This window comes from Pleurodeles waltl, chromosome 2_2 (genome assembly GCF_031143425.1).
Source record: "Pleurodeles waltl isolate 20211129_DDA chromosome 2_2, aPleWal1.hap1.20221129, whole genome shotgun sequence".
In the NCBI taxonomy this organism is placed as follows: domain Eukaryota; kingdom Metazoa; phylum Chordata; class Amphibia; order Caudata; family Salamandridae; genus Pleurodeles; species Pleurodeles waltl.
In genome coordinates, this window is record NC_090439.1 from 316,052,917 (window position 1) to 316,072,431 (window position 19,515).

At 43.0% G+C, this 19,515-nt stretch overlaps 1 protein-coding gene across 6 annotated transcripts in view; it reads right to left on the reverse strand.

The window, feature by feature from the left end:
* NFATC1 (nuclear factor of activated T cells 1) overlaps positions 1–19,515 on the reverse strand; it is a 395,649-nt gene that overhangs the window by 147,965 nt on the left and 228,169 nt on the right. For all 6 annotated transcript variants that reach the window (XM_069219782.1, XM_069219784.1, XM_069219783.1 and 3 more), the window contains exons 7-8: positions 15,778–15,833; positions 14,335–14,467 (exon numbers count right to left, since the gene is read on the reverse strand). In XM_069219782.1, coding sequence (XP_069075883.1) covers positions 14,335–14,467; positions 15,778–15,833 — 189 coding nt within the window. The remainder of the gene's footprint in view (positions 1–14,334; positions 14,468–15,777; positions 15,834–19,515) is intronic.

Here is a 19,515-nt window from a genome sequence, read left to right on the forward strand (position 1 = left end):
CTCTCTCACCAACGGGCAAAGTTTTGCCGCCAGACAACTAGCAGCACACTCACTCCTGCCAAAGTTCTTCTTATGGAGCTGGTTGCCCTGTCACTAGAGAACGAAAAGAGGACCACATCGCTCTACACTCAGACACCTGCATAGTCTCCACCTGCCAGCACACATCAAATTTCAGACAAATCTATACTCACGTGAGTCAAACTACCTAACGAAAAACCTGTTCTTTGCTGTTTGTAGTCATACCTCCAGCAGCACCAACAAATAATCCTTTAAATATCCAAAACACAGAGAAAACAAGTGTTTTCCTCTTTTGTACCCTCTATCTCGACAAACTCCACATCCACCTACGAGTGGCATCATTACTTTCCAGTTTTAAGAAAGAAAGAATTAAAGACACCCCTGATCGCAGTGCATCTCCAAAACCAGATTCCATCCAACAGTGACCACGACTAGCAACAGAAAGTTGCACAAATCACAACAAGCTGTGAATTTGAAAATTAAGACAGCTTGTAGCACTACTTCCATTACTTCTGTAATCCCAAATGACAATGCCACCTCCCTTATTTATTTTGTAAACAGTCAAACTTGGGTGAACCAGCCGCATGTGAGAATATGTAAGTTGCTTATCTGCCAACATGATCTGCCAACATGACTTAGGCTCAACATCACCATCATTAAAATAACAAATGTAATTTAAAAAAATACAAGTGTGTAGGAACATTTTAACAGTGGTACCACTGCATGTTAATTGCCTATAGGTGTTTAGAAATCAAATATGCTGCTGAAAAATACATTTGATGGGGACCATCCATGCTGGACAATTGGAACATCACCCAACAATGACGACTGGGACATCATCCAAAACCTCTGCTTCACTGAGACAGTTGCCAATACTCGGGGGGTAAAATGAAAAGCCTTGCACTTGAATAAACAGCTACACATGTAGGATCTGATTTGCAGGTAAGCGAATGCAAAGAAATACCGTGATCACCAAACTTTGAGTCCACCTGACTCACTTACAGATAGGCGAAGCAAATGCTTTCGAACAGCATAGTCCCCAGTTGGCTCCGTTGAAAGTCAGCTCCCACTGATGGCCCGACAGTTAAGCTTGGTGGTAAGGGACATAAAAAAACTGAGGCCATTACGTTTTTTTTTGTTTTCCAGGAAACAAACTCCAGCTTGGGAGTTTGTTTTCGGAAAACAAAAAAAGTTTGAAAGTTTGGTTAATGGCTACCATAACTAACGGAGGCCATCCACCAAACTTTTCGTAGCTTGAAGTATCAAGTCAAGTATTAATTTCATGTGTAGTTACTCAAAATATTGCACATACTAAATACAACTTATATCTTGAAGTGAACTGTCATGACAGTAGTTCCTTTCGATGTACAGAGATGACCGCTGGGCCAGTGGTCATCTCTAAATATGACAACAGTAGTCTGTCAGGGTGGCGAAGGTAATGTTCTGTGCCACTCTGATGGACAGAGTACCATCTGGGAAAGTCTACATCAGACCCATAGGGACTATGCACTCATAGATGCACGCATACACATGCACACATGGTACGTAGGTTATGCAAACTCCGTGTAGCTGCATTCTATTTGTAGTTTGTATCTTTGGGTTGAATGAGGGCCTAGGAACTGTCAGCCAATGCACCGAGATAGATTCTACAGTTACCAGAAAGTGCAAAGTGATTATGCTAAAGAAAGTTGCTATTAATATGAGGTGCATGTACCTGGTGCCTTCTTTGTTTCATTTGGAAAGTTTTAGTGTGATCCTTTTACACTGCGGGGATAGGGGTATTCATATATGAGCATCGTCACACTTGATGAACATGTGTAACAGTTGAAAGTGTAGAAATCACTCCGTGTTTGTGGCTGGTGAGCTGTATTTAAAAGTGAGCCTATTAATTTGCAATAAGTATTCAGCATCACCTTCTTTAAACTAGACTTCAGTTAAAGCCCCGGTTGCCAGATTTTTTAAAATAAAAACATGGATCATAGAAACAACAGTAAAACCATAAATTTTGTAAAATTGCACTACACTATTTATTGGAAACATCTTCCCTACGTGCGGTGTCAGAAAAAGAAAGGCTCTGTAACTAATGTATTATATGACGTGGCTAGTGTTGAACATATGGTGGAAGTCACAAGGAAGTCTGGATAGTGCTAATTTCTAGTAAACGTACTGTTACTTTCTGACAAAATTTGTGTACCAGAAGAAGGTAAAAAGACCTGGCAAATGTCGTCATAAAGGAGTTGATCCCCTTGGTTTTGTGACTGGCAGGAGTACTGCAGTTTACTTGGGGATGTACCGCTTGCACCGTTCCATCTTTGTCGAAGACTCACGGGAAGAAACCACCTGTTGCCTCCAATGCACCCAAAATGCCAGCTGAGGCAATGGATTGCTTTGCTCAGCAAGCTTGCTCTTCTTCCAAGGACGGTCCATGCTGTTACACCTGGCAATGCCATAATGTGGGGGGATGCCTGGCAGGGTACACTCATACAACACGCAAGCGTTGTGGGCCAGACGGCATTGCACAGCTAGGGGGAATTACTCATCATTTCTGTGTCAGCTATATTTAAACAGTCAGCAGCCTCATGAGTCACATCCTAAACCTTTGAAGCAGGTCCCATGACGATCCTGCCCTAGCAATCGCTACAGAAGCACCGCATGGCAGCAGCAGGACACCTATGACACATGCCAGCTCCAAGGCAACAGGAAATACACCCAAGCTCAAATCCCACTTGGCATTGCAACTGTCTCAAGCTGTTTACCAGGTTGTCTCAGGTTGTTCTCAAGTTGTCTCTTTTAGAAGGACCCTTAAAAGAATTTTATGTAGGTTCCTGAAGGCTAGTGGTGTAAATTAAAGTTGGGTGGTAATCGAAAATTTCCCAATATTCAAAGGAAATGCTAAATCCTAAGGTAAAAGGGAAGTATTTTCCACCACTACGGGAACTGTATGTTAGAGGAAATTCCAGAGGCGGATTCTCCTACAAATTTAGCATATCATTCAGAAATAGGAGGATTTCCGTTAACAACCAAATGTAAACCAGGTCTAGACAGGCAAGATACTTATCTCAGTAACACTCTTTTTGATGCATACTCTTTTGAACTACATATTCTTCACCCTGTGAATCTTACTAGGCACCAGACTGAATGTAGATATTTGCAATAGCTCCTTCATGTTGACAGGTGGGACCATCAGACTCCACGTCAACTCTATACTGCCTCTGATTGTGAGAACACAGAGCCAGATATAAACGCCACACATGCATGCTGACATAAGTACAGGGAGTGCAGAATTATAAGGCAAGTTGTATTTTTGAGGATTCATTTTATTATTGAACAACAACCATGTTCTCAATGAACCCAAAAAACTCATTAATATCAAAGCTGAATATTTTTGGAAGTAGTTTTTAGTTTGTTTTTAGTTTTAGCTATGTTAGGGGGATATCTGTGTGTGCAGGTGACTATTACTGTGCATAATTATTAGGCAACTTAACAAAAAAAAATATATACCCATTTCAATTATTTATTATTACCAGTGAAACCAATATAACATCTCAACATTCACAAATATACATTTCTGACATTCAAAAACAAAACAAAAACAAATCAGTGACCAATATAGCCACCTTTCTTTGCAAGGACACTCAAAAGCCTGCCATCCATGGATTCTGTCAGTGTTTTGATCTGTTCACCATCAACATTGCGTGCAGCAGCAACCACAGCCTCCCAGACACTGTTCAGAGAGGTGTACTGTTTTCCCTCCTTGTAAATCTCACATTTGATGATGGACCACCGGTTTTCAATGGGGTTCAGATCAGGTGAACAAGGAGGCCATGTCATTAGATTTCCTTCTTTTATACCCTTTCTTGCCAGCCACGCTGTGGAGTACTTGGACGCGTGTGATGGAGCATTGTCCTGCATGAGAATCATGTTTTTCTTGAAGGATGCAGACTTCTTCCTGTACCACTGCTTGAAGAAGGTGTCTTCCAGGAACTGGCAGTAGGACTGGGAGTTGAGCTTGACTCCATCCTCAACCCGAAAAGGCCCCACAAGCTCATCTTTGATGATACCAGCCCAAACCAGTACTCCACCTCCACCTTGCTGGCGTCTGAGTCGGACTGGAGCTCTCTGCCCTTTACCAATCCAGCCACGGGCCCATCCATCTGGCCCATCAAGACTCACTCTCATTTCATCAGTCCATAAAACCTTAGAAAAATCAGTCTTGAGATATTTCTTGGCCCAGTCTTGACGTTTCAGCTTGTGTGTCTTGTTCAGTGGTGGTCGTCTTTCAGCCTTTCTTACCTTGGCCATGTCTCTGAGTATTGCACACCTTGTGCTTTTGGGCACTCCAGTGATGTTGCAGCTCTGAAATATGGCCAAACTGGTGGCAAGTGGCATCGTGGCAGCTGCACGCTTGACTTTTCTCAGTTCATGGGCAGTTATTTTGCGCCTTGGTTTTTCCACACGCTTCTTGCGACCCTGTTGACTATTTTGAATGAAACGCTTGATTGTTCGATGATCACGCTTCAGAAGCTTTGCAATTTTAAGAGTGCTGCATCCCTCTGCAAGATATCTCACTATTTTTGACTTTTCTGAGCCTGTCAAGTCCTTCTTTTGACCCATTTTGCCAAAGGAAAGGAAGTTGCCTAATAATTATGCACACCTGATATAGGGTGTTGATGTCATTAGACCACACCCCTTCTCATTACAGAGATGCACATCACCTAATATGCTTAATTGGTAGTAGGCTTTTGAGCCTATACAGCTTGGAGTAAGACAACATGCATAAAGAGGATGATGTGGTCAAAATACTCATTTGCCTAATAATTCTGCACTCCCTGTATAACCATGTTGTCCATACTCTTAAACACAAAGTGACTGACAGTCAAAGATCAACATTGTTCTAAAACAACTTGGGACCATTTAAACAAGAATGGGGAGGTGGGTGGATGGTGAGTGTAGCTGCCGTAAGAATATCCACCAGAAAGAGCGTTACTGAACTTAAGCAACTTGTTCTTTTGATGGATCTTTTCTATATGCAAATTTCTCACCTTGTGAACTGCTACAACAGTCGTACTTCTCAAAGGCAAAGGGTCTGAGGAGTGGACTTTAAATCAGTAAGCCCTAAAGGATTGATTGTGAAAAATGGTCCTTTCTGCAAACCTGAGAGTAAAGGCAGTAATACCCGGTGAAAGCGTGGGTGGATGCACATGTAGCAGTCTGGCAGATGTTGAACACTGGAATGCCTCTAGTAAAGGCTTTACGTAGCAGCCTTCATTGTGGTGGAATAAGATCGAAGACCCTCACTCATGAGGCTCATTCTTGTCCAAAGCATAGCACAGAACAATGCATCTTGACAAGGGTCCATTTCTGCACTGCATTTCCTTTCTTGTACCTAAAAGCCCAACAAAATTTTGATTGTCCAAGCAATTTTTAATAGTTGTCTCTACAAGGGCCTGTTTAAAATGAAACTGGTATAGACTCGCCACCTCATTAGAGAGATGTGGCAGAGAGAAATTACGGGGAGCGTGATAGATTGCCCACATGGAAGATCAACACACTTTCATGAGAAAGGATGCCTGAAACTGAGGCAACAATTTGTCAGGGAAGAACATAGTAAACGGTGGCTGCACCAGTAGCACGTGGAGCTAATTGACATGTTGCATGGAAAATACTGCAAAAAGAAAGGTGGTCTTGAAAGTTAGCAATCTCTGAGAGCAGCTGTGTACAGGTTTGAAGTCTGTGCACATCAAAAAAGTAAGAACCAAATGGGTCGCACACAAGATTACAAAAGACGCAAGCAGGAATGTATAAGCAAGCCCTTTCATCAATGCATCACAATAGGTGATTTGAACAAGGAGAACGTAAGAGGCAAATGCAGAAAGCAGGAAAGAGTCAATGGGCAACCCTCAACAGTGTATACAGCAAGGTCTTGCTGGGCCAAAAACAAAACAAACAGGAGTATGTCAGACAACTTTGACTGAAGAGGTTTAATGTGGTGGTCCCCGTTCTAGGCTACATACCAGAAGTCCAAAGGCCAAGATAGATGGGCTTCAAGGAAGAGCATCAAGCCACCAAGATCACATCCACAACGTAATGTTGCAAAACAAAACCATTCATCTGATTTCACTCAATCTACAAGCAAGCAGGTGTAGACTGTGGAGTTTCGGTGCAAGATCCTGTCCTGCTTTTGGGAAAACAGGTCCTTCCAAAGAGAAAGCAGAATCTTGGGGACCAATTTTGAAGTCATCAGGATGAGCTGTGACCCACCCTTCTTAAGGACCCGTGGAATCAGCTGTAGCAACGGGAATGCATAGAGTATGCTGGAGTCCAACCAAAGGCAAAATTCATACCAGAGAAAACCTCAAAGAGGAAACTTCAATGCACAGAAGGCCTGGCAATGCACATTATCAGAGATCACAAACAGATCTACTATGAGCAAGCCTCAAAGGGTAAATATGCCTTATGCTATTTTCAGAGGCAGATGCTACTTGTGATTTACAAGGTAACTTGGGTTGAGGTTGTCTGCTCTAATATTGAGAAAACCAACCAGGTAGCTGACCATTAGGAAAATCCCATGAGAGACCTGCCATCACCAGAGCCACAGAATCCCCAGAGAGAGTGCACAAAACCCCACACTTCCCTGCTTGTTGTACTCAAAAAGTGGTAGTGCTATCTGTCAGGACTTGGATAGATCCACCCTTGATGAAAGGCAGAAACACCGTGAAGGCAAGGCAACTGGCCCACAGCTCCAAAACATTGATGGGGTGGGGGCTGCTGATCCATCGACACCAGAGGTCTCTGATTTCCACCTTGTTCAGATGACTTCCCAAACCCAGAAATGATGTATGTGTCATAATGAGGAAAACAGCCGGCCACATGTCACACTGTCTTTCACCACTGAAGGTCATGGACGTCCTCATCTGAGCTACAAATCTAATCTGACAGGCACCCCCAATGTTGGGCCCTCTGCATTTAAAATTTCAATTATAGAGTCTGCATGTGTGAATGAGGATAAGTCAATAGCAGGACGCACAACGCAAGGAGTCCAAGAAGCCTCAGAACCATCTGAGCTGGATCAAGAACTTGTGCTGAAATATAGTGAAAATAGCTCGAATGTCCCAGACTAGCTATAAATGGGGAAGGGCACTTGGCACCTGCGTGTCCAGAATGCCCCCTATGAAGAAGATCCACTCACAGGCTGAATGTGGGACTTTGGTTTGTTGATGGAAAAACCCACAGTGGATAGCAACTAAACCACTGCCTGCAGGTGATGTGGCGATGGTGCCTTTATGGGGCAGTCAATTAGTTATGAGAAGACATATTACCGACTTGTATAGCTGAGCCACGATCAGCATCATCACATTTATGAACACCAAGGGACAGAGGTAAGGCCTAGCAGCAGACCGGAAATGCTTCACCTCAACTGTGAAAGAGAAATAAGGCCTGTAGGTACAAAACATGAAAGTACACGTACTGCAGTCCAAAGGAAACCATCTAGTCTGCTGGGTTCAAGGCTAACAAAATCTGGACCAACTTCAGCATTTTGAACCTGTCCTTCTTCTGGAATGTGTTCAGGAGCCACTTGTCCAAGAGAGGTTTAATTCCCCACCCTTTCTGTGGACTAGGAAATAATGAGAGTAGCAGCCTGTGCCCCCCTCTACCTTGGGTACTACCTCAATCACACCCTTGGTGAGAAGGATTGAGCCTTCTTGCTGTCTGAGACATGACTGAGAGATAGGAGAGGAAAAAGATGACAGAGGAAGTGGTTAGCCAAAGTAAACAACTTGAAGAACATTTTGATCCAAAATTAATAACATGCCACGTGGGCAAAAAAATATATCCTGCTCCCTACTTGCCTTATGCAACAGGAAGTGGGTTGACTAAAGCGGCTTGGTAGCGCCTACAACAGGCACAGATGAAGAGGAATTCTGTGCTTGTTGCTCGGTGTGACCTTCTCCTGCCACTGGAACCACAAAAGGGCTGTGCAAACTGCTAGATAGGTTGTGACAGAAGCTTCTGACAATATGCAAAGCCCTTCAGGAAGTCCTAGAATTTCCCGTATTGGTGGGGGTATGAGCGAGTTGGGGAAAGCTGCACTGGGGTGCTATTTCTGAAGTGCAACAGTGCAGTTCTGCCATGTCCCAGAAGAGCTTGGCTCCATCAAATGGTATGTCCAACAGTAATGCTCAGAAAATCCATTAGTGCTCATCCAGGCATGCTGGTTACCAAAAGACTCACTTCACCCATAAGCACAATGAATTATTGAAAGCTATCACAATGTTGCAATTCTTTTTAATATTTTGTTTTAATTGCTGCTGTTGTGTTTACTTTTTATAGTTACATCTATTTATTTAATCTGCGCTAGACTACAACATTCATTTTTAATAAAGTCTTTTAAAAATATAGGGCCTGATTACAACTTTGGAGGAAGGTGTTAATCCGTCCCAAATGTGACGGATATACCACCAGCCGTATTACGAGTCCATTATATCCTATGGAACTCGTAATACGGCTGGTGGTATATCCGTCACATTTGGGACGGATAAACACCTCCTCCAAAGTTGTAATCAGGCCCATAGTGTGGTTGTCTTGTATATGTCAATCCATGGTGAAAAGAATTTCAGAACTCACTAATACAACAAATAATTCTGTAGTCTTCGAGGGTGGATAGCTGCCATGTACGCATCATCTTCAAGAAACACATAAGTGATTTGTGGGTTATAGTATGCCATATTCCATGGCTCAGATTGGCAAAATGGCTGGGCCGGCACTTTGCAAGAGGTCTCCAAAACGTGGCCAAATTTGCTACTAAAGTTGCAAAACGTATTAGTCTGATGATCACACTGCTGCCCACAGTGCAAGGAATGCAGGGCATAATATTTAGGTTAGCTCTCAAAACATAGTTGGCCGCATTGTGGTCATCATGCAACGTCTGTGTGAAATAACTTTTTAAGTCTTTTGGGAGATCAGGCAAAACTGGCTTGCCACATCCCACAAGACATGTGTACTACGACCCAAAGGGCACATATCATTCAATGAGTAAAGAGCCAGTGAAGTACTAGAAAACAAGTTTACCTGAGACGTCAATTTGTCTTGACTGCCTTTTAAAGGGAACTGAGGGAAATTCATTTTGGTTGATCTTACTAGAAGAAGCTTAAACCACCATACCTTTTTCAGTGTGATGTAGTGTCAGAAAGACTGGATCTTCAGGGATGGGCTTTTGCTGACGAGCAATTGTGTAGTTCACCAAAGAACCAGAACAAGGCCTAGATCAGGCAGCAGTCAAACAATCAGTAAATGTGTCACTGAACAGTAGTAAGGGGTCAGAGGTGGAAGGCTCGGTTTGTAAAAGTTTCATACACAGATTGACTTTAATGTCAAGAGCAGTTAGCTGCAAGCCCAGGACTTCTGTTACCATGCCAACTATCATAGCAAAAGGTGCTCTCTCTCCTTTACGAGAGAGCCCAAGGGAGAGTTGAGGTCCTTTTCAGATGAGGTGTCTAGGCCACTAGTATTTTGCCAGTCTAAGTACAGGCCGTCATCTGCATAATATGGGGGAGAAGCTGAAGTACCTCCCTGTGTTCCTGGGAGCTGATTCGAAGCTCTAGCTGATTTTTGATTCGGAGAAAAAAATGGTCTCCTGTAAAAATGGTGCAGTCACAAGGGAACTGGTGAAGAGTTCCCCATAGCCACAGGTTGGGCCTTTGTAATCTCACAAAAAACATAGGCAAAGAACACACTAAAGCCAGTTCTGCTCCAATATCAGAACCAGTGCAAAGTCAGGAGCCAGTGCCATAACGGCCAGTACAGAACCAGGTATAACCGATGGGGCCTGCAGCACAGGGTTGTATGTGGGGGGCTCAGCTGGCTGAGGACTAGATGGAGGCAGATGGGGGCAAGCAGCAGAGGGCCTGATGACAGAGCCTCACTTGGAGCCATCAACAAATCCATTGGGTTAAAGCACGCCAGAGGGAATTGAAGCATCTCTGAATAAATGCAGCATGACCTCCCTACAGGGCTCAACTTGCAGCTGCATTGACAATGGTTTAGAAAATGTGGGGCAGAACCAAAATGGGGTAGTGACACAGGTGTAGTCAGGCCTTTGGAGCACAGACTGTGTGGCATGTCTACAGAGCAGGGGTGCCATGACTTGTATGTTGACGTTGTGTGAGACTTACTGATGATGGAGATTGAGACCAAGATCAGGACCGTGAACAACCTCAGAACTTTAAGCAGGACCAGCCTGTCTTCCTGTGTTCTGCACATACAGATGGCCTCATACTGGCTGATGACCTTCAGGTGTACCAGGGAGCATCTGTCTCATGACTTTCTATCTGGCTTGGTGGTCAGGCAGCAAACACAGATGTCATGCGGGTCTGTGACAGACAACTGCTTCTGGCAGTCAAGATTGGCTTGAAACCTGTCTTCATTAGGGACACTGACCTAGCACACTGTTTGAAGGCTATAACTACACCAACCATTTGAGAGCAGAGCTCTGGATCTGTGTTTAAGGGTGTGTAAGAAGGAGCAGATATCAATATGCAGGAGTGGCACCTACAGGCAACCACATGTTGAGGTTGGTAGAGCTGACACAGCGTCTGATGGCACAAACTGTCTTACACTGGGAAGGATTCAGAAGGTGAGGAATACCACAGCTAGAGGTATCCATCAGAAAGGGCCTTTTGTTTTAGAAATGTGTACTCCATCACACTCCGTATTTGAGGTCATTTAAATATTCTACATGGAGCATTCACAGTAACACAGGACAATAAATATCAAGCAAATGACAGATGCCTCTAAGGAGGTATTCTATGTGTAGGGAACAAAGCATAGCACCAGAAATGAGTAAAGGCAGAGGTCCTTTAAGCATCGGGGCTTGCACTCTATTAGCTACAAGGAAAAGGTTGTGGCTTAGTCAGAGGAAGCTATGCCTTTTTAGGTCTAAGCTACAAACAGATGTAGCGGTCTATTAGCAAGAGACCAACTGTATTCAATGTATACTTACAGTCGACTTTGCGTCTGCACCTTGCTCATGATTCAATCGCTTTCTGGTCTGTTTCAGTTCCCTGCTCTCAATTCAATGGCTTTCCTCCCTACTCTTGTGTTTGTTATGCCCAAAGAGTACTTTTTTGTTTTGATTGGATGAGCTATATGCGTCCATCACTGACATCTGGACCTTACCTTCTAGTGCATGAGAGACTATTTTCTCTTCCTCATTGACTCTCTCCATGCTCCTTTTGCCCCCACTCCTGTGACCTCTTTTTTTCTAAAAAAAAAAAAACCTTAGGGAACATCACTTTTTATAGGCCTTTTTAAGCCTTGTAGCTATGTCTTTCAATTAGTTATTATTCAAACCTTTACTGACGTCAAAGTATACTGCCACATTACACTACCCTGATGTAGTGTACAATCACACGTTACAAAATGTAATTATTTTTCACTAGAATGATGGTTCCATTGCGAAACCATGAAGTATGGGTCACGTAGCACAAGTCTACTGAGATATTAAACTATTAATTCCATTGCAAATAATTTCTGATGTTCGGGTCAGGAGGTAAATACTTGAGAAATTGATGGAAACTCATAGCTGCTATCTTCCATTTTCATCTCTGACTCAGGTGAACAGAGCACTGTGTGAACTAAAACAGCCAAGCTGTAAGTCTATTGGACGTGTGACTTGGTCAGTTCCAACCAAAGCTTGGAGCTTTTCAGGCAAGTGTCTCATCCATAGGGCCAAAACATCCAAACAATATTGGTGGCCGGGAACTGGATGTGGAGTAGGTGACAAATATTTATATTTCCAAACCTCCTACATGAGACTGCAATGTCAGGCCATGTCACATATAGTCAGCTACCATTCTTGCTCTCAGTCTGTGCAGAGGGAGCACATCAGCTTTTCAATTGGTTGCTGGTGTCTTTACTCTCTTTAGTGGCCTTGACAGCAACCCTTTATATACACTTAATATCTTTATAAGTAGTAATCTGCCCCCAATAGCTTATCAACATTAGGGTATAGAAGGTCCAGATGGACTATTCCAGTTCCTATTATAATTTCACCAGTATCCAGTTTTCTTCAGTTTCCTGCATCTCATTGTTTGTCCTACATCCAGGCAATTAAAATTATAGTAAAAGATCCCTGCAGTGGTACATTATGGTGAGATGGTGCTCCCAGAGTGTAGGATCTACAGCGAAGCATCAAACAGTGGAGTCAAAAGCTTAGGGCAGGGCCCTTGACAGGCTTGATTATTATCTTTTGACAAACAGCATCCTTAGAAGGCTTTAAGATATTTCTCCTCCACAAAACAAACTACAAACAATTGTAAAAAAAAATTACCTAAGCCTCAAGACAAATCCCACGTGTTCCTCTTTAGCAGTGCACAGCCCCATTTGCTAACTATATGCTCTTTTAAAATAATTGCAGACTCATCTAAAGCAACTATCCCTCCTGTGTCTTTCAAGTGAAATCTCAGAGCCGTGCACAATAAAGGTCTTTACTATAAAAATACTGCTAAACTCTCTAAGTAGCTGCTTATGTAAGCCCCCGAGGACATTCATGGTACAACGCAACATTGCCTTTAACCACAAGTTTCCAAGATGGATCTTGGAATATCGAGATATGATAACCTAGGCGGAAGTTATTTCAGCTCCTCTAGGACAGGTTAAATCTTAAACTGATTTGCGAGGTCAGTGGTTGCAAAGCCTTCTGCTTTTTCCTGTATCTTCTGAAAGTTTTGTAGATTTAGACCTCCCAGTGAGTACTCCACGCCAAACCCATTTGAATAATTTATTTAAACATACATTCAATGAATCTTTGTTAGGCAATTTCATTAGCGGATAGTAAAGTCTCTTACAGAATGGAGATCCTGTGTCTAATGTTGTCCTGCATTACCATATTACAAAGAGAATATAGATCTCATATCAATATGACTCATCCATTGCCTCATGGCTATTCATTTAAAGTCGTTCGACCCAGTTACAAAACAAGATTCTCCCGGAGTATCCTGGAGTTTCCTGGTGCAGAAGGGGACTGAGGCAGACAGCAGTATCCAAATTTGTGAGCGTTCGTGTTTAGTAAGGGAACAATTAATTTTTGAATACTTTGTAAGAATAGTTTGAATTGAAATGCTTCTCAACTAAACTGCCATACACCCTGCAGTCCACGATCAGAAATGTTCTCAGTAATCTAGTTTACCTAAACTATTATAAGAAAATATAGGAAAGGTGTGTTTCGTGTGACAATGCCCGCTAAGTGCTTGGTGGCTCACAGTAACAACTACAAAGGCGCAGGTCATGCTACATCAGACGTGACAGTGGGGTGCACCTACATCTGGCCTCACAAGAGAGACAGCTTGTTTAAACTCATCTAAACAGTGAAACCATTCTGCACATGAAACTCTAAAAAATGAAATCCTAATTTCCTTCTTTAACTATTTTACTAGACTAGATCAGTGAAGCTACTTTCTGAAACGCCAATGAAAAGATCATCATGCACCAGGAAGGGGAACAAAATGGTTCTCCCATTTGTGGATATCTAAAAGCTGCCTGATCCCCTGCATTGTTCGAATGTTTTTGATTTCTAGGTCTGAAAGAGCGTGACGTCCTAATGTTTTCTCAGAGTGAGAAATACACGAACTCTTGCCTGGCAGGAAGAGAATCATCTCCTCATCCCCCAGGTTTGCACCAGCTGCCACAACACTGGGGACTGCGCATGGCGTGCACGGTGTACTCAAAGAAATAGAGCGCGTCGTCTCAATACATGCAGCAATGGACCACACAAGGGGACACATGTACATTTTTATCATGCATAGCAACGTTACTATACCTTGTCAACTACTAATGCTCACAACACCGGAGTTATTGCTTAGATTGCGTTTTGCATGATAACTGCCTCCACTGTGTTTACAACTTACACGGGACATATTAGGAATGGGGCATGGGGAACAATTTGTAGTGTGTGTAGTGTAAACTGTTAAGAGTTAACAGAAAAAGAATTTAATCAGCATTAATGGCGGCTACAATATTTGTTTCCTGTGTGTGCCATCTCAGAAAGGAATAGAAGACTCCATAAATAAAATCTCTCTTAAACAAAAATAGAAGATATGTTTATTTTAATAAATAGTTAATCAGGGGCACACTTACAATTCTGTATCCTATAAAATGGTGCATCCAACCCCAAGACATGAAACTGTCTTTTATACAAAGGAATCTATTATATATTCCATAGGTGGTTGGAGTGGTTCACCAGCTGATTTAACATTAACGTTCCCTTTGGGTCTACTGGAGAAGGTTACAAAAACAGTGAATACCGTCAAATTAAGTTACCATTGGCAGGAAGGTAGGTGAACAGCTGGCACTGGCTTCTCTTGCGTTTTCCATTGCATACATAGAAGTTGACCTGAACGGGACTGGTTATCCTTTGGTTGCGGAACGGCGGTATCTCTACGACCAGTGAGTTCTAGGACATTAACACAAACAAAGTAATCAACACAAAGTGGGTAAGTATACACCGCGATTACAGGACACCAACATTTACAGAAAAAAGACCTGCCACTGACAATGGTCCTTTCATAACTCCACAAGTGCAGCTGTTAAACATGTGTTAACGTCCAAGACCACAAAACTCTTTTTCGTTTTTGACAAGGAGCTACGTACATTTCCCAAGTAAAGGAATGTTTTGTTCATACAGGAGGTAGTTTTAGTACCCTGGCAGGCAGAAGAAACAGTTTCTGGGAGAAGTGTCAAAATACTGATGTCACAACTCTCACTCCTAGAAACTACATTGTGTCCCCCATCTTGGCAGCAGGCGGGGAGTGGTCCCCCTCTACCTTTTCCCAACATATGAAAAGTGGCTGTCAGGATTAGCAAAGGCCATCCTGAAAGTCACTCTTCATATTTGGGTCAGGCAGCCTGGCACTCTACATGCTCTAAATGTGCAGGCACTTGGCTGCCTGAGCCGAACTTTGCCAGTCTGAAGATTTCACTCCTCTGTGGGCGAGACCTCCTTAGCCCGGCAAAGTGCTGCAAGGGCATCCCCCTCATGATGAGGAGGAATGTCACTGATAAGACTCGGCCCAGGGTTCATCAGTTTTAAGCCCTGAAGGGCCAAAGTGTCCAGCAGTGACACTCATCACAGAGTGGGGTGGGGTGGGGTCAGCAATTCTCACTGACCCTATTCCATATACAATCCCCTGTAGCTTGAATACTTCGGGACACTGTTAATCCTATCCTTTTAGTGTTCAATCTATTTTTTGTCATGTCTTGTCCTGGTGGTTTTAGCAAACCTATCAACAGATAAAAGTGAAAAAGTTGCCTTATGTTTGGGCCTTTCATGACATCATTCAGATTGGAAGGAATTACAGGTTTCTTTCTGCTTCACTTTAATTTTGTTGTAATGAACCTGCTGTAAGCAATCTAACTCAATTGGTAGCAGTAACCATCTTTACTTGGGCAGCATGGGTGACCAAGAAAAAATAACTTTAGGAAAAACTTGGATTAATGTTTACTATTGTTAAATGGTAGGAGTGTTAGCAGGCTTAACACACCTAATACATTGCTGTATAACAACTTATTTCTACCTAAGAAGTCCCGGAAAAGGCTTGAAGACTATTTGCTTACACACAAACCGAAAAATCTGTTTTCAAATATGTGTAAGTAAAATGTTCAAACGAGCAACTTATGCATTTGTGTGACTAGAGGCAGTTTCATCCGTAGTGTGTGCAATACCAATCACTCATATCAAATAAATATAAATACAGAAATACTTACTGATTTAAACATTTCTCTGTCCGTCTTAGCTTCCATTTCCCATATATGATGACCATCTAGAAAATAAAAAAGGGAAAACAAATATAGCTGCACACTTCTATTCTGCCGCTCTTCCCATCAAACCATCAATCTTAAGAACACCCATCTTGGGGAAATCGTGAGCCAGAAAAAGTAACTGTGGCATGTTCCCCTGATGCCTCAAACAAGAATAATTTGGAATTTCTACCTCTCAGCATTATTATGGTTACTCCATTGAATGGGACGGTGGAGACAGAGAAAGCGAGAAAAATGTGGGAGGAAGAGGTTGGATGGAAAGAGAGAAGGCATTGGTTGCATGTCAAAATATTGATTTTTCTACAGGCATACAAACATATTATGTTCAGAATATGAATTACCACTATTCAGTAATAGTAGATTCTCGGGTCCAGAATACAGACTACCACTATGTAGTGGTAGATGAAATCTTGGACATGAGAGGTAAGTTTCCATATGTACATCTGCTCCTATACTTAGCAGTCGCTCATCATTGATATGTTATTCGCCATTTCTGAGTGAATAGTTACACGTAGGTGTAGTTTTAGGAGTCTGCACCCTGTCAAGTGAGGGTGGATCCTCTTACAATACACTTTATGATAACAAAGTTACTAGAAGTAACATTGTAGATCCTTGTGGAGATCTCCGCCACCGAGGTGGAGCTCCCCACATAAGAATATATAGGAGAAAATAGTCAAGTTCTTTAAATTATTATTTTTAAATCATTAAATTGAATAAAATTACTTTAGTATAAAATATAAACGAAAATTAATCTGAAATACTCAATATTAACCAAGACTACTACAATAATAAGTTAAAAACACATTAGCTCTGCAAACTAAGGGCCTGATTTATGAAAAGTTAGCGCTACCTGTGCATCATTTCTTGGTGCAAAAGCGGCGCAAACGTACAAAATATAAGTATATTTTGTACGTTTACGCCGCTTTTGCATCAAAAAATGATGAAAAGGCGGCACTAACTTTTAATAAATCAGGCCCTAAATTCGTTTTAAACTGTATAATCATGTATAAAAATTTATTATAAACAATAATTTAATAATAAAATCACTCACTCTCACCGTTTTTTTACTTAATTTGTTATAAAGTTGTTTAAATGTTACGCTTTTAATTAATTGTATACATTTTTAATTTATTTTTTATTTTGTAAATACTTTACCATTAATTTCAATGGGTTGTTAGTTTAAATCCCTGTCTCTACTGATTTCTATGGGGGTGTGTTCCAGAGTGAGTTCTTTACTTATTACAAAGCTAGACTAGAGTACATTTAAGCCTGTTTTGATACTACTAAATTTAACAGTGTATTTTGTGAATGGCAAAATCCTAAGGTGCTTACTATGACTTCAGAGGTCTTGGGACCGCGGTACCATCTCTGGCGGTGCAACAGCCGCATCCTCGGAAGTCTGACTGCTTGATTAGAATCGGTGCGGTCAAGCTACCACAAGGCCACCGCCACCGCCAATATATGAGCTACCGCGGCGGTAGGGACGGGGGCAGTCAATGGTGGGGGTGACGGTATGGGCACGAACATGTGTATTATGATCTGCCTTTCCGCCAACCTTTTTATGGCGGATCAAATGGCCATCAAATGGTCGGCGGAAAGGCAGGTAAACATCCACAAAAAAGGTCCCAAAGGTGAATAAGCCGATGTGGATTGTGGCCGGGGCCTATGATGCTCCCCCATGCCTGCAATGTTGGTGTGCACGCTGTCTGCAATGCACGACATGGTTCATGGAAACAGTGCGCCCGACTTACAGGAGGTGCAGCATTGTATCCCGCATTGGCTTAAGGCTCTCTCCTAGAGCTGAAGCACGCCGCTGGCTTGACTGTGTTGCCCTGCAGGAATGCCGTAATGCGGCAGTCGGGATGAGGCTGGCCTGGCGGTGTTCTCCTGACCACCGCTACGGTGGACTGGCGGTCCGACCGCCAAAGTCATAATCAGGCCCTAAATCTTTTCCAAGTGTGTGTTTTGTGTTAGCATGTCCCTCCCTAAACCCCATTCTTAATTTTCCTTATTCCTACCCATTTTGGTGGTAATTATTACATATTTTCCCACCACTCCTTTTGATCTCTCCACAATTACTTCTAAAACGTATACCTACATGTGCAGAGATCTCCACAACCAGGGCAAAGATAGCTGCACAAAAAAGACAGGAGAGACGGAGTTTAGTTTTGAAAGCTGCATTCTGTGCTAACTAAACAGGTCTACTGGAGTAAGACTGTATGTACTTCAAAATGCAGTTTGCGCATCAATTCGATATGAAAAAAACAATAAAATGTTAGAACACAAAGGGCAAGGCAGGTAAAGCCAAAGGGGACAGGTTTGAAAGACAGGAAAAAGAAGGAAAGAATGAATGTAGTGCCACATTATGTGACACTCTGCAATGGATGCACGGAATGGTGCATTTCTATTTTGCATCATTTTTTGCGCTTCAATAATGAGAAAAGTAGTAAACATGTTTTGCACCACACATAGACTGTTCCTGTTGCAAAAGGTGAAAATTGTGTTTTCTGCTTACATACCGGCTGAGAATGTTTTGTTCCAAATTACAAGTTCCTCTCTAATTCAGAATCAATGTTGATTGCTGCATCTTGAAACACGTGGACAATTAGTATCTCCACATACTTGCACTGATCAAGCAAGCAAAGTGGGGGAGATTAACCACTGCCCTACACCTACCCTTCATAGAATATTCTGAAACGCATCAGAAGATGCATTTTACAACAGAAATTTCAATAGAAGGCACCCACATTATGGTGGTCAAAGACCGCCAGGGCGGAGGACCGCGGGAGCACCGCCGACAGGCCGGCGGTGCTCCAATGGGGATTCCGACCGCGGCGGTAAAGCTGCGGTCGGACCGGCACCACTGGCGGGGTCCCGCCAGTGTACCGCGGCCCCATTGAATCCTCCGCGGCGGCGCAGCTTGCTGCACCGCCGCGGGGATTCCGACCCCCCCTACCGCCATCCAGATCCCGGCGGTCGGACCGCCGAGATCCGGATGGCGGTAGGGGGGGTCGCGGGGCCCCTGGGGCCCCTGCAGTGCCCATGCCACTGGCATGGGCATTGCAGGGGCCCCCATAAGAGGGCCCCTACATGTATTTCACTGTCTGCTGCGCAGACAGTGAAATACGCGACGGGTGCAACTGCACCCGTCGCACAGCTTCCACTCCGCCGGCTCGATTCCGAGCCGGCTTCATCGTGGAAGCCTCTTTCCCGCTGGGCTGGCTGGCGGTCTGAAGGCGACCGCCCGCCAGCCCAGCGGGAAAGTCAGAATTACCGCCGCGGTCTTTCGACCGCGGAACGGTAACCTGACGGCGGGACTTTGGCGGGCGGCCTCCGCCGCCCGCCAAGGTCAGAATGAGGGCCTATGTCTTTTTTCATAATCTTGAGAGCCAGCGTGAACTTTTAATTGGTGTTTGGACATTTTTTTCACCAAGAAAAAATGAAATTAATGCCAAATGATACTTTTCACAAAACAGATTATTAACGAACTTGGATTAAAAAAACCTATAGGTTTTACAGAAGAAATTATGTGAGTATGGAGTCGGACGCTGACTCATGCTATTTACAAATATATAAAGCATTCACTTAAACTTCTACTTCATATTTTCTTTCACTTTCCCATCCTACCACCTCCAAGTAGATTATCACTCAGGCAATATAAACATATAAAAGCACATTTACCTG